This window comes from Phocoena sinus, chromosome 4 (genome assembly GCF_008692025.1).
Source record: "Phocoena sinus isolate mPhoSin1 chromosome 4, mPhoSin1.pri, whole genome shotgun sequence".
NCBI lineage: Eukaryota > Metazoa > Chordata > Mammalia > Artiodactyla > Phocoenidae > Phocoena > Phocoena sinus.
This window is the reverse complement of record NC_045766.1, coordinates 17144007-17160196: the sequence shown is the minus strand read 5'-3', so window position 1 is coordinate 17160196 and position 16190 is coordinate 17144007. Positions and strand designations below refer to the sequence as shown.

At 38.4% G+C, this 16190-nt stretch overlaps 1 protein-coding gene across 2 annotated transcripts in view; it reads right to left on the bottom strand.

Annotated features, from left to right (window-relative positions):
- The window catches only part of PPP2R3A (protein phosphatase 2 regulatory subunit B''alpha), a 221397-nt gene that overhangs the window by 66764 nt on the left and 138443 nt on the right, over positions 1-16190 (bottom strand). For both annotated transcript variants that reach the window (XM_032630859.1, XM_032630857.1), the window contains 2 exons: positions 14912-14998; positions 10893-11049 (listed from right to left, as the gene is read on the bottom strand). In XM_032630859.1, the coding sequence (XP_032486750.1) occupies positions 10893-11049; positions 14912-14998 (244 nt within the window). The remainder of the gene's footprint in view (positions 1-10892; positions 11050-14911; positions 14999-16190) is intronic.

Sequence of the window (16190 nt, the reverse complement as noted above, 5' to 3'; positions counted from 1 at the left end):
ATGATTATATCTTAAGATAGTATGTTGCTTTTGATGATAGATCCTAGGTAATCTATATCAGCATACCTCATTGTGAGTTAAAAGTAACCAAAATCATTAGTTAAAAAAAGGGAGATAACAGTGGATCTCAGACCTAGGGATGTAGTGAGGATAGGAATCTGTTCTTTTAACAAGTGCCCCAGGCAATGGCATGCACACTAAAACTTCAGAACCAGTGATATCATTAGAGTTAACAGCTACCAGCTCTAACTCTTCTGCACAGCGTTAGGTACAGTCAACATAAAGGTTAATTAATCTGGTTGAAGAATGCTGAGAATATGAGTGTCAGCACTGCCATTCCTGGCCACATACCAAATGTTGAATAAGGGCCCCCTAGAGTTTGTTGAGCACTGGTTTATGGGGTTAATAATTTGAAAATAAGAGGAAATAGAACAGAAGAGGGCTATATAGGAAAGGCAATGGTATTTAATTCTGAAGCTAAAGTCTTTTTGAACGTCTTTCTTTAGAGTTAGAAAGTTTAAGCTCCTAAAACTTAAGATCATGTTGTCCTATTAAGGACAGATTAGTGGGTGGGCAATTACACAGAGTTTCAGTGGCTCCTGCATTATGCAGGCCTAGATGCCTGCTTTTCTGGACTTCATTCCTTTAACATGCCTCTAATGAGTTACTGTATCTGTATATACAATATTTTAGGGCTTAATGAGAACTTGGTTATGCCAGCCAGAGAAGGCGCTTTAGAGCCCACAGGGTTTTGTATGACCTCTGGAGACTAGCTCACGTTATACAGATGATCTGGCCACTGGTAATTAGAAGGTGCATAGCTAACAAGGTTGGCCTGACACCCCGATAAATATCTCCATCTTTATGCTATTCTTGTAACAGGAAGGTATGACTATAGGCATACCTCAGAGATATTGTGGGTTCAGTTCCAGGCCACCTCAATAAAGTGAATATCACAATAAAGTGAGTCACATGAAGTTTTTGGTTTCCCATTGCATATGAGTTATGTTTATTCTATACTATAGTCTATTAAGTGTGCAACAGCATTGTCTTAAAAAATCAATACATATAACTTAATTAAAAATACTTTATTGCAAAAAAATGCTAACCATCATCTGAGCCTTCAGCAAACTGTAATCTCTTTGCTGGTGGAGGGTCTTGCCTCAATGTCGATGGCTGCTGATCAGGGTGCTGGCTGCCGAAGGCTGGGGTGACTGTGGCAATTTCTTAAAATAAGACGACAATGAAATCTGCCATATAGATCGACTCTTCCTTTCGCAAATGATTTCTCTGTTACATGCAGTGCTGTTTGATAGCATTTTATCCACAGCAGAAGTTCTTTCAAAATTGGAGACAATCCTCTCAAAACTTGCTGCTGCTTTATCAACTAAGTTTATATAATATTCTAAGTCCTTTGTTGTCATTTCAACAATCTTCACAGCATCTTTACCAGGAGCAGATTCCATCTCCAGAAACTGCTCTCTTTGCTCATCCATGAGCAGCAACTCCTCATCTGTTAGTTTTATCATGAGATTTGCAGCAAGTCAGTCACATCTTCAGGCTCCTCTTCTAATTCTAGTTCTCTGTCTGTTTCTACCACATCTGCAGTTACTTCCTCCACTGAAGTCTTGAACCCCTCAAAGACATCCATGAGGACTGGAATCAACTTCTTCCAAACTCCTGTTCATTTTGATATTTTGACCTCTTCGCATGAATCATGAATGTTCTTAACGGCATCTAGAGTGGTGATCCTTTACAGTACGTTTTCAGTGGACTTTACCCAGATCCATCAAAGGAATCATTACCTATGGTAGCTATAGTCTTATGAAATGTATTTCTTGAGTAAGACTTGAAAGTTGAAACTACTCTTTGATCCATGGGGCTGCAGAATGGATGTTGTGTCAGCAGGCATGTAAACAACATTAATCTCATTGTACATCTCCATCAGAGCTCTTGGGTGATCAGATGCATTGTCAATTAGGGTCATTTTTTTTTTCACATCTTTATTGGAGTATAATTGCTTTACAATGGTGTGTTAGTTTCTGCTTTATAACAAAGTGAATCAGCTATACATATGTTCCCATATCTCTTCCCTCTTGCGTCTCCCTCCCTCCCACCCTTCCTATCCCACCCCTCTAGGTGGTCACACACCACGTAGCTGATCTCCCTGTGCTATGCGGCTGCTTCCCACTAGCTATCTATTTTACGTTTGGTAGTGTATATATATGTCCATGACACTCTCTCACTTTGTCACAGACTACACTTCCCCCTCCCCATGTCCTCAAGTCCATTCTCTACTAGGTCTGTGTCTTTATTGCTGTCTTACCCCTAGGTTCTTCATGACATTTTTTTCCCTTAAATTCCATATATATGTGTTAGCATACGGTATTTGTCTTTCTCTTTCTGACTTACTTCACTCTGTATGACAGACTCTAGGTCCATCCACCTCATTACAAATAGCTCAATTTCGTTTCTTTTTATGGCTGAGTAATATTCCATTGTATATATGTGCCACATCTTCTTTATCCATTCATCTGTTGATGGACACTGAGGTTGTTTCCATCTCCTAGCTATTGTAAATAGAGCTGCAATGAATATTTTGGTACATGACTCTTTTTGAATTATAGTTATCTCAGGGTATATGCCCAGTAGTGGGATTGCTGGGTCATATGGTAGTTCTATTTGTAGTTTTTTAAGGAACCTCCATACTGTTCTCCATAGTGGCTGAACCAATTCACATTCCCACCAGCAGTGCAAGAGTGTTCCCTTTTCTCCACACCCTCTCCAGCATTTATTGTTTCAAGATTTTTTGATGATGGCCATTCTGACTGGTGTGAGATAATATCTCATTGTAGTTTTGATTTGCATTTCTCTAATGATTAATGATGTTGAGCATTCTTTCATGTGTTTGTTGGCAGTCTGTATATCTTCTTTGGAGAAATGTCTATTTAGGTCTTCTGCCCATTTTTGGATTGGGTTGTTTGTTTTTTTGTTATTGAGCTGCATGAGCTGGCTGTAAATTTTGGAGATTAATCCTTTGTCAACTGCTTCATTTGCAAAAATTTTCTCCCATTCTGAGGGTTGTTTTTTGGTCTTGTTTATGGTTTCCTTTGCTGTGCAAAAGCTTTGAAGTTTCATTAGATCCCATTTGTTTATTCTCGTTTTTATTTCCATTTCTCTAGGAGGTGGGTCAAAAAGGATCTTGCTGTGATTTATGTCATAGAGTGTTCTGCCTATAATTTCCTCTAAGAGTTTGATAGTTTCTGGCCTTACACTTATGTCTTTAATCCATTTTGAGCTTATTTTTGTGTATGGTGTTAGGGAGTGATCTAATCTCATACTTTTACATGTACCTGTCAAGTTTTCCCAGCACCATTTATTGAAGAGGCTGTCCTTTCTTCACTGTACATTCCTGCCTCCTTTATCAAAGATAAGGTGACCATATGTGCGTCGGTTTATCTCTGGACTTTCTATCCTGTTCCATTGATCTATATTTCTGTTTTTGTGCCAGTGCCATACTGTTTTGATTACTATAGCTTTGTAGTATAGTCTGAAGCCAGGGAGCCTGATTCCTCCAGCTCCGTTATTCGTTCTCAAGATTGCTTTGGTTATTCGCGGTCTTTTGTGTTTCCATACAAATTGTGAAATTTTTTGTTCTAGTTCTGTGAAAAATGCCATTGGTAGTTTGATAGGGATTGCATTGACTCTGTAGATTGCTTTGGGTAGTAGAGTCATTTGCACAATGTTGATTCTTCCAATCCAAGAACATGGTATATCTCTCCATCTATTTGTATCATCCTTAATTTCTTTCATCAGTGTCTTATAATTTTCTGCATACAGGTCTTTTGTCTCCTTAAGTAGGTTTATTCCTAGATATTGTATTCTTTTTGTTGCAATGGTAAATGGGAGTGTTTTCTTGATTACACTTTCAGATTTTTCATCATTAGTGTATAGGAATGCAAGAGATTTCTGTTCATTAATTTTGTATCCTGCTACTTTACCAAATTCATTGATTAGCTCTAATAGTTTCTTGGTAGCATCTTTAGGATTCTCTATGTAGAGTATCATGTCATCTGCAAACAGTGACAGCTTTACTTCTTCTTTTCCGATTTAGATTCTCTTATTTCCTTTTCTTCTCTAATTGCTGTGGCTAAAACTTCCAAAACTGTGTTGAATAAGAGTGGTGAGAGTGGGCAACCTTGTCTTGTTCCTGATCTTAGTGGAAATGCTTTCAGGTTTTCAGCACTGAGGACGATGTTGGCTGTGGGTTTCTCATATATGGCCTTTATTATGTTGAGGAAAGTTCCCTCTATGCCTACTTTCTGGAGGGTTTTTATCATAAATGGGTGTTGAATTTTGTCGAAAGCTTTCTCTGCATCTATTGCGATGACCATATGGTTTTTCTCCTTCAATTTGTTAATATGGTGTATCACATTGATTGATTTGCGTATATTTAAGAATCCTTGCATGCCTGGAATAAACCCCACTTGATCATGGTGTATGATCCTTTTAATGTGCTGTTGGATTCTGTTTGCTAGTATTTTGTTGAGGATTTTTGCATCTATGTTCATCAGTGATATTGGCCTGTAGTTTTCTTTCTTTGTGACATCCTTGTCTGGTTTTGGTATCAGGGTGATGATGGCCTCGTAGAATGAGTTTGGAAGTGTTCCTCCCTCTGCTATATTTTGGAAGAGTTTGAGAAGGATAGGTGTTAGCTCTTCTCTAAATGTTTGATAGAATTCGCCTGTGAAGCCATCTGGTCCTGGGCTTTTGTTTGTTGGAAGGTTTTTAATCACAGTTTCAATTTCAGTGCTTGTGATTTGTCTGTTCATATCTTCTATTTCTTCCTGATTCAGTCTTGGCAGGTTGTTCATTTCTAAGAATTTGTCCTTTTCTTCCAGGTTGTCCATTTCATTGGCATAGAGTTGCTTGTAGTAATCTCTCATGATCTTTTGTATTTCTGCAGTGTCAGTTGTTACTTCTCCTTTTCCAATTCTAATTCTATTGATTTGAGTCTTCTCCCTTTTTTTCTTGATGAGTCTGGCTAATGGTTTATCAATTTTGTTTATCTTCTCAAAGAACCAGCTTTTAGTTTTATTGATCTTTGCTATCATTTCCTTCATTTCTTTTTCATTTATTTCTCATCTGATCTTTATGATTTTTTTTCTTCTGCTAACTTTGGGGTATTTTTGTTCTTCTTTCTCTAATTGCTTTAGGTGCAAGGTTAGGTTGTTTATTCGAGATGTTTCCTGTTTCTTAAGGTAGGATTGTATTGCTATATACTTCCCTCTTAGAACTGCTTTTGCTGCATCCCATAGGTTTTGGGTCATCGTGTCTCCATTGTCATTTGTTTCTAGGTGTTTTTTGGTTTCCTCTTTGATTTCTTCAGTGATCACTTCGTTATTAAGTACTGTATTGTTTAGCCTCCATGTGTTTGTATTTTTTACAGATCTTTTCCTGTAATTGATATCTAGTCTCATAGCGTTGTGGTCAGAAAACATACTTGATACAATTTCAATTTTCTTAAATTTACCAAGGCTTGATTTGTGACCCAAGATATGATCTATCCTGGGGAATGTTCCATGAGCACTTGAGAAAAATGTGTATTCTGTTGTTTTTGGATGGAATGTCCTATAAATATAATTAAGTCCATCTTTTTTAATGTATCATTTAAAGCATGTGTTTCCTTATGTATTTTCATTTTGGATGATCTGTCCATTGGTGAAAGTGGGGTGTTAAAGTCCCCTACTATGAATGTGTTACTGTTGATTTCCCCTTTTATGGCTGTTAGTATTTGCCTTATGTATTGGTGTGCTCCTATGTTAGGTGCATAAATATTTACAATTGTTTTATCTTCTTCTTGGATCGATCCCTTGATCATTATGTAGTGTCCTTCTTTGTCTCTTCTAATAGTCTTTATTTTAAAGTCTCTTTTGTCTGATATGAGAATTGCTACTCCAGCTTTCTTTTGGTTTCTATTTGCATGGAATATATTTTTCCATCCCCTCACTTTGTCTGTACGTGTCTCTAGGTATGAAGTGGGTCTCTTGTAAACAGCATATATATGGGTCTTGTTTTTGTATCCATTCAGCCAGTCTGTGTCTTTCGGTGGGAGCATTTAATCCATTTACATTTAAGGTAATTATCAACGTGTATGTTCCTATTCCCATTTTTTAAATTGTTTTGGGTCTGTCATTTTAGGTCTTTTCCTTCTCTTGTGTTTCTTGCCTAGAGAAGATCCTTTAGCATTTGTTGTAAAGCTAGTCTGGTGTTGCTGAACTCTCTCAGCTTTTGCTTGTCTGTGAAGGTTTTAATTTCTCCATCAAATCTGAATGAGATCCTTGCTGGGTAGAGTAATCTTGGTTGCAGGTTTTTCTCCTTCATCACTTTAAATATGTCCTGCCAGTCCCTTCTGGCTTGCAGAGTTTCTGCTGAAAGATCAGCTGTTAACCTTATGGGGATTCCCTTGTGTGTTATTTGTTGTTTTTCCCTTGCTGCTTTTAATATGTTTTCATTGTATTCAATTTTTGGCAGTTTGATTAATATGTGTCTTGGCATGTTTCTCCTTGGATTTATCCTGTATGGGACTCTCTGTGCTTCCTGGACTTGATTAACTATTTCCTTTCCCATGTTAGGGAAGTTTTTAACTATAATCTCTTCAAATATTTTCTCAGTCCCTTTCTTTTTCTCTTCTTCTTCTGGAACCCCTATAATTTGAATGTTGGTGCGTTTAATGTTGTCCCAGAGGTCTCTGAGACTGTCCCCAGTTCTTTTCATTTTTTTTTTCTTTATTCTGCTCTGCAGTAGTTATTTCCACTATTTTATCTTCCAGGTCACTTATCCGTTCTTCTGCCTCAGTTATTCTGCTATTGATCCCATCTAGAGTATTTTTCATTTTATTTATTGGGTTGTTCATCATTGCTTTTTTCATTTTTAGTTCTTCTAGGTTCTTGTTAAATGTTTCTTGCATTTTCTCTATTCTATTTCCAAGATTTTGGATCATCTTTACTATCATTATTCTGAATTCTTTTTCAGGTAGACTGCCTATTTCTTCTTCATTTGTTAGGTCTGGTTGGTTTTTATCTTCCTCCATCTGCTGTGTGTTTTTCTGTCTTCTCACTTTGCTTATCTTACTGTGTTTGGGGCCTCCTTTTTGCAGGCTGCAGGTTCGTAGTTCCTGTTCTGTTTGGTGTCTGTCCCCAGTGGCTAAAGTTGGTTCAGTGGGTTGTGTAGGCTTCCTGGTGGAGGGGACTAGTGCCTGTGTTCTGGTGAATGAGGTTGGATCTTGTCTTTCTGGTGGGCAGGTCCACGTCTGGTGGTGTGTTTTGGGGTGTCTGTGGACTTTTTATCATTTTAGGCAGCCTCTCTGCTAATGGTTGGGGTTGTATTCCTGTCTTGCTAGTTGTTTGGCATAGGGTTTCCAGCACTGTAGCTTGATGGTCGTTGAGTGTAGCTGGGTGTTGGTGTTGAGATGGAGATCTCTGGGAGATTTTCGCCATTTGATATTACATGGAGCTGGGAGGTCTCTTGTGGACCAGTGTCCTGAAGTTGGCTCTCCCACCTCAGAGGCACAGCAGTGACTCCTGGCTGTAGCACCAAGAGCCTTTCATCCACATGGCTCAGAATAAACGGGAGAAAAAGTAGAAAGAAAGAAAGAGCATAAAATAAAATAAAATAAAATAAGGTAAAATAAAGTAAAATTATTAAAATAAAAAAACAATTAAGAAAAAAAATTTTTAAATAGTAAAAAAAAAAAATGGACCTAGGACAAATGGTGAAAGCAAAGCTATACAGACAAAATCTCACACAGAAGCATACACACACACACTCAAAAAAAGAGGAAAAGGGGAAAAAATAATAACTCTTGCTCTCAAAGTCCACCTCCTCAATTTGGGATGAATCATTGTCTATTCAGGTATTCCACAGATGCAGGGTACATCATGTTGATTGTGTAGATTTAATCCGCTGCTCCTGAGGCTGCTGGGAGAGATTTCCCTTTTTCTTCTTTGTTCACACAGCTCCCGGGGCAGCTTTGGATATGGCCCTGCCTTGGCGTGTAGGTTGCCAGAGTGCATCTGTTCTTCGCTGAGACAGGACGGGGTTAAAGGAGCCGCTTGATTCGGGGGCTCTGGCTCACTCAGGCCGGGGGGAGGGTGGAGTGTGGATGCTGGGCGAGCCTGCGGTGTCAGAGGCCGGCAGGACATTGCACCAGCCTGAGGCGCGCCGTGCGTTCTCCTGGGGAAGTTGTCCCTGGATCCCGGGACCCTGGCAGTGGCGGGCTGCACAGGCTCCCCGGAAGGAGGTGTGGAGAGTGACCTGGGTTCGCACACAGGCTTCTTGGTAGCGGCAGCAGCAGCCTTAGCGTCTCATGCCCATCTCTGGGGTCCGCGCTTTTAGTCGCGGCTCGTGCCTGTCCCTGGAGCTCCTTTAAGCAGCGCTCTTAATCCCCTCTCCTCGTGCACCAGGAAACAAAGAGGCAAGAAAAAGTCTCTTGCCTCTTCGGCAGGTCCAGACTTTTTCCCGGACTCCCTCCCGGCTAGCCGTGGTGCACTAACCCCTTCAGGCTGTGTTCACGCCGCCAGTCCTCTCCAATCAGGGTCATATTTTGAAAAGAATCTTTTTTTCCTGAGCAGTAGGTCTCGACAGTGGGCTTAAAATATTTATTAAACCATGTTGTAATGAGATGTGCTCTCATCCACGGTTTGTTGTTCCATTTGTAAAGCACAGGCAGAAGAGATTTAGCATAATTCTTAAGGGCTGTAGGATTTTTGGAATGGTAAGTGAGAGCTGGCTTCAACTTAGTCACCACCTGCATTGCATTAGCCCCTAACAAGAGAGTCAGCCTGTCCTTTGATGCTTTGAAGCCAGGCACTGACTTCTCCTCTCTAGCTATGAAAGTCCTAGATGGCTTTTGCTTCCAATAGAAAGCTGTTTCATCTACATTGAAAATCTGATGTTTAGTGTAGCCACCTTCATTATCTTAGCTAGATCTTCTGGATAACTTGCTGCTTCACCATGTACTTTCATATTATAGAGATGGCTTCTTTCCTTAAACCTCATGAACCAACCTCTGCTAGTTTCAAACTTTTCTCCTGAAGCTCCCTTACCTCTCTCAGCCTTCACAGAATTGAAGAGAGTTAGGGCCTTGCTCTGGATTAGGCTCTGGCTTAAAGGAATGTTGTAGCTGGTGTGGTTTTCTATCCAGACTATTAAAACTTTCTACGTATCAGCAAACAAGGCTGTTTCACTTTTTTTTTTTTTTCTTAACCACATCATGCAGGAAATCTTATTTCCCCAACCAGGGATTGAACCTGTGCAGTGAAAGCACCAAGTCCTAACCACTAGACAGCCAGGGAATTCCCAGTTTCACTTTCTTTTTCATGTGTTCACTGGAATAGCACTTTTAATTTCCTTTGAGAGCTTTTCCTTCACATTCATTCACTACTTGGCTAACTGTTGGCACAAGAGGCCTAGCTTTCAGCCTGTCCTGGCTTTCAACGTGCCTTCCCCTCTAAGCTTTCTAGCTTTTGATTTAAAGTGAGAGATGTGCCACTCTCCCTTTTACTTGGACACTTAGAGGCCACTGTAGGGCTATTAATTTGCCTAATTTCAATATTGTTGTGTCTCAGGGAATATGGAGGCCCGACACAAACAACAGTTATCAATTAAGCTTGCTATCATACAGGTGTGGTTCATGGTCCCCCAAAACTATTACAATAGTAACATCAAAGATCACTGATCACAGATCACCATAAAAAATATAACAATAATGAAAACGTTTTGAAATATTGTGAGAATTACCAAAATATGACACAGAGACATGAAGTGAACAAATACTGCTGGAAAAATGGCACCGATTGACTTGCTCAATGCAGGGCTGCCCCAAACATTCAATTTGTAAAAAATGCTCTATCTGCAAAATTCAATAAAGCAAAGTATAATAAAACGAGGTACATCTGTACTTGAAGGAAGAATACAATACTAAAATGCTTGTTTATCAAATAAGTACAATTTAGTATTTCCTCTTGATGCCTGGTTGGCACCTGAGTTTTGTGAGCTAAAATGGAAAGTTCTCTGGAAACTGACATATAGAATGAACCTTTTCTTAAGATGTCTACTACTAGTCACAGATATACCAAATATCAGAAGCAAAATTCAAAGTATTTATTTAAGATTTGTACTTTGCTATATCTAAAAGGCTAAGGGCTTATTAAAAAAATCCACAGTATCTGAGAAGACATTTAAGAACAGAACAGGGACAATCTTATGAGAGAATAATGAATCAATGTATCTTGGTGCTTGGTTAAGAATATTAAATCAGCAGGAAACAGGTTCTAAGTTTACTACTGATCAAAATGAAGTAAGAAGGGTAATATCATGTAATATGTAATTTTTTGTTTTCTGACAAAAGAAAGCACACAAAATTCACCTGCAGAGAAAATACCTTTTCTAGAACTAAATTCCAGTAAAGGTTTTATGAATCCTTGAAAACACTGGCAAGTTAGAAACATCATTTTCATCCTTGGTTGTTTATAAATACTGTAAAATGAGAATTTATAAAGGTGTATATACATTCTCTTTCAAATAAACTTTACATAGATGTGGTTCTTATTCAGTTCATCATCAGAAAATAAGCATCACTATAAAGACTCACCCATTCATCAAAACTAAGACTCTAATTTCTTACTTACCTCCAAACCCCTTCTCCTAAATCTGGTTTCTAAATAAAAAATTAGTACCTTCACTCATTTCTACTTAAAAATTCTTGGCCCTTTCAAGAGGACTTGATTAGATACAGGATTTAAGAAATGGGAATTCCCCATAATGAATGAGCACAATTTAACTCTTGCCTTCTTCAAAATAGTAAAGTCAACATCCATAGAAACACTCACCCTGGTCATTGTATCGAGACAGATCGGCCTGGCTGATGTAGAGGTCATGATCACTATCTAGTTCCCAGAATTTACAATAAATAACATAGAAGTGTTCATAGGAGAAATAATCTGTGATTTGGTTTATATCTTCCTCTTCTTCCAAAAGTGCTAGAGTCTGAAATGGTATGAATAGAAGGATTAATTTATTTTAAAAATATGAAGACCCAGCTTTGGCCATTATATAGATCCCAGTTAATTTTTACTCTAAACTGAATTAAAAATTTTGGTTTTGGTACCAAACCAGGAAATTTAGTAGGCAATCTCATCCTACCTTTTAATCAATTGATCAACCTATAAGCATTTACATGCTCCGTAATATTCTTACCAAAGACTTAGATGCTACGGAGGATTTAAAAGCAGGGAAAGGGAAGAGCTATCACCAAGGGGACTGCAGCCTATCAGAGGTCCCCAGACTAGCAAGCACAGAACAATCAGACAACAGACTTTTAATTACATGGCCATAAACTCACATTACTTTTAACTTTTCAAAGTTAAAAGACTGATCTTCTATCTATTCTATTATGAAGAGTGGGCATCCACATGCAGGGTTTGGTTTTGTAATGGCATCAAGTTTACCATAAAGGTGACTTATTTATACCATTGTGATAGTGTGGGGTAGCCTGGCATAGAAGGCATGGAGGGTAGAGCTGCAGGGCCCTGAGCTGGAAATAAGCCTGGGTCTCCCCTGACTCACTGTGTGCCCCTAGGGAAAACACCAGAAACAGTAATTTTTGAGCCCAGAATTCTTATAATAAGCCAAATTATCATATAAATGGGCAGATAAATGAAGATGTTTTTAGAAAGAGTCAGAAAAAAGATAAACCACAAGGAAACTTAGGAAATAGAAAAAACAAAGTGAGACGACAGAAATAAGACCAGATATATCAACAGTCACAACAAAGGTAAATGAGTTAAATCTCCCTATTAAAAGATTTTCAGATTGAGAATAAAACCCAAACCCCAAAAGCAGATCTAGGTATATGCTGTCCATTAAGAGAGAAGTCTGAATTAAAATTTAAAAGCAAGGTTAAAACATGTACTAGCTAAATCTTCAAAAGAAAATAAAATGGAATTCCAGTATTTACATTTTAGAAAATAATTTTTATCAAAGTAATACTCTTGTATTATGAAATAGTCATCTTTCTTATAATGTTTTTCACCTTGAATTCCAAATTATGGTAAAAGCCACTCAATGAAAGATTTTGCAGCCAGTAAAAATTATAAAGTCTATATAGAAACAAAGGAAAATCATGACATGTTAAGTGTAAAATACAGGATATAAGATTGTACACATTAAGAACTGTATTAAATTCTAAAATCCAAATATGCATATGAATGAGATTAGACGAACACATACAAGAATATTAGTTTTATTAGGGTGGTAAAATATGCTTTTTCTTCTGTTTTCCAAACTTGCTTGTAATGTTTTTTTTTATAAGATGCTCTTTAATGTGTATAAATGTACACACAGAATATGTACAATAAAACAAATATCTTGAGAAGCAGGGAGCTCTTATTTTCATCTACTGGACTGTCATAAAATGGAAAAAATGAATAACTTCTGCTGTTGGTGAGTATGTAAATTTAAGTATGAACTAGTGCAGGAGTTTAGTAGGGTAACTTGGCAGGATGTATCAAATTAAAAATGCACATGCCGGGCTTCCCGGGTGGTGCAGTGGTTGAGACTCCGCCTGCCGATTCAGGGGACATGGGTTCGTGCCCCGGTCCGGGAAGATCCCACATGCCGTGAGCCATGGCCACTGAGCCTGCGTGTCCGGAGCCTGTGCTCTGCAATGGGAGAGGCCACAAGAGTGAGAGGCCCACGTACCGCAAAAAAAAAAAAAAAAAAAAAAAAAAATGCACATGCTATTTGATCCAGGATTTTCCCTCCAGTACTCCATTTTAGAGAAATTCTTACTCATATACACACAAGAGGAAAGTATAAGGATGTTCACTGCATTATTGTAATAGGAAGATAATGAAAGTGAATTGAACATCTTCAGTAGAGAAGTATGTAATTACAGTACAGCCATGCCAGATTACGCAATAGTTAAAAGAATGAGATAGATTTATATGAATGGAAATGAAAAAACATCAAGACATACTGTTAAGTTAAAAAAAGTTAACAGAGTAATAAGTATGGTCTCACATATTAAAAATAATTCAAAAAAGCAGCCATACAGAACAAAACTATATACTCCACACATACAATATATACTCCACACACACACACACACACACACATATACAGAGGAATAAAACCACAGATAACATGGGTTCCCTCTGGTAAAGGGAGTGAAATGGCAGGGTGAAGAGATAGTGACCTCTGCTTATTATTCTATATACGTTTATGTTATTTGAATATTTTATGAGCATACCTTCATGTACTAAGAGGAAGACTAAGGAGAGGGGTAGGGAAGAAAATAGAGGGAAGTAGAACACTTGAGTTCTATTTCCATTTCAACCACTTATTTTGCTGTGTGATCTTATCCAAGTCATTCAACCATATGAATTTTACCATCAGTAAAAAACATATGGATTATAATAATGATCTAGAAATACAAAACTCTAATGTGCTTCAGGAATGTGAGGGATTATTATCATTTTTAAAAAATTAATTTATTTTTGGCTGCATTGGGTCTTTGTTGCTGCCCGTGGGCTTTCTCTAGTTGTGGGTAGTGGGGGCTACTCTTTGTTGCAGTGTGTGAGCTTCTCTTGCTGTGGAGCACAGGCTTTAGGCATGCGGGCTTCAGTAGTTGTGGCTCACGGGGCTCTAGAAAGCAGGCTCAGTAGTTGTGACGCACAGGCTTAGTTGCTCTGCGGCATGTGGGATTCTCCCGGACCAGGGCTCAAACCCGTGTCCCCTGCATTGGCAGGCAGATTCTTAACCACTGTGGCACCAGGGAAGCCCCTATCATTCTTAAGGTGTAAGGCCTTTTTAATGGAATTCTTGCCATCTCAACCCATACCACATTACCTCTTGAGAGCCCAGGCAGACACCAGGTGTTCAGTAAATATTAATAATGACCGTGATGATGACTTTTCATTTATTAGAATAAAAGGTGTTTGCATATTTATTATGGATTGCTAATTTTGCCAAGTCTTCATTACTTTGTCTGTCCCAGATGAAGATGGGAAAAACAGAGTGTAAATAAGGTTGTATTATTTGCTTAAGCTTCATTTAGTATGATTTACTTAAAGTAAAATATTTCATTTCCTTTCAAGTGTGACCAATTCTACTTTTTTTAGGTTAATAGAAGAGCTTGAACAATCAGGCATGAAGATTGCCTCGGTTAAAGGCTCCCACTAGTGGTCAATACTTTCTCATTTGGTAAAATAAATAAAATAATTGAATGAAATGCATTCTTTCTTAAAAGGAATTTTTAGTATTTTTCTCTAGCAGGAGATGGATAAAGAGTCACTGCTAAAAGGAACAAGTTGAAATTCCTCCATTTCTTTTGCAAGGCCCTTCCCAACCTGGCCCTGTCTCACCCCTCAGGCCTCATCACTGGTCACTCTCCTTGGAGCCTGTGGCCACTTAAGACTGTTCTGCAGTTCCTGAACGGGCCACTTTCATGCTTCTGGGCCTTTGTTTATGCTGCTTCCTCTATCTGGAATCCCCTTTTCTTTTGATTTCTTTATCTTGGTAAACTCCTGATATCTCTAAGGTCAAGATCACATGCCAGTCCTACTGTGAAGCCTTCACTGCATGTTTATGATACATTTCTGTGGAATTTTTCAAGTCAGGTGTGGCTGTCTGTGCCCTTTTCTCTTTTGCTCCACAGTGCATGCCCTGATGCAAAAATTTCTTGTTATTCATCTTTGTTCCCCCAACACATTCCAGGTATCTGATAACTGCTTAACAACTGAAAGTAGTGACAGGGCTTTGCACACAATAAGCACTCAAATATTTGTTAAATGAAGTAAGATTATTATTTAAATTGCTCCTTATATATGAATTTCAATGAGAGGCATACTTGCAAAAAGTTGCTTTTTCTTATCTCTGTTGCAGTAATTTTTCCACTCCAAGATCTGTTGACTGTGTAGAATATTCTCTGAATAACCTGGTTCCAAAAGGAAAACAAAACCAAATAAAAACATTAAAGATATCTATTACTTTATCAAAGGCCATCTTTTGAACATTCTTTGAACCAAGCTAAGTTTTGGCCTTTTGATTATATCAAGTGTAATTTCTAGTAAAAATTAATACTATATTAAAAAAGTCTACATCCATATAGTTTGCATCTGCCCTTATAATTCTAAGAATAAAAAAATTCTTTGCTCACAAGTCGGCATTTCCCAGGTGCCTACATGTCACTTTCAGTTTTACCTCTCATATAGGGATTCAAGTAGTGCTTATTAGGCTAGATGTTTCTGGAAGGCATATGAGGTGGGAAATCTGCACTGGGGTGGCTTAACAATTAATTACTGGGTCAGAAGAATGGCTGCCAACATGGTATGATTCAAGAGGGCATATTTTGGTTATTATAGCCTTATCCATTGGAGTTTTGAAGACTTCTGAACTCTCTCTGGAAACTCAGATACATCTGGGATAGTCTATAACCTGAGTCCTTATTTAGGCATGAACAGTTTTGTTACTAACTAGTGTTTTAATAAGTTTAACAAAGGTGAAACTCTGGAGAAGACCCTGGACAAGATGGGAGAGAAGGAGGATGGGTAGCAAAGGTGTCTGAAATGGAGGATGTATGGTAGGGGAGGACTGGAGAAGGAAGACAGGCTGCAATCCTGGAGGTAGGAGGCCACAGAGCATTCTTAACACTTTTACCTGGGGTTATTCCCACCCATTTAATTTGCACTTGACCTATTAGGGTTTTTTCTTTTTTTTCTTTTCTTCTTCGAAAGGAAGCAAGGGTGAGAAGAGCAATTAAGCAGCTTTTTTGGTACTTTGGCTTTAGTTTTGATTATCTAATGATATGGAAATCCTGTATCCTTGGTGGTTTTTATCATAGAAGAGGTTAGATCCCCTTTTTAGGCTATTTTAGTGCAAGAAGAACAAAAAAGAGAAGACATTTGGACATCTATCCTAAGAGTAGGCCTAATGAGGAACCAAACCACTATTCTGTTTCTGGATTCCTTATCAAAGAGAGTGATTCCCAAAAATAACAGGAAAAAAGTAGCCTCAGGATGAAGGTCCAGACTTGTGCTGCCCGGCACACCTCACCCCATCTCGCTACCAGTGCTAACTCCTCCCGACCCTTCAGCATCTAGCTCAGTTACCAACTCCATAGGAAGCCC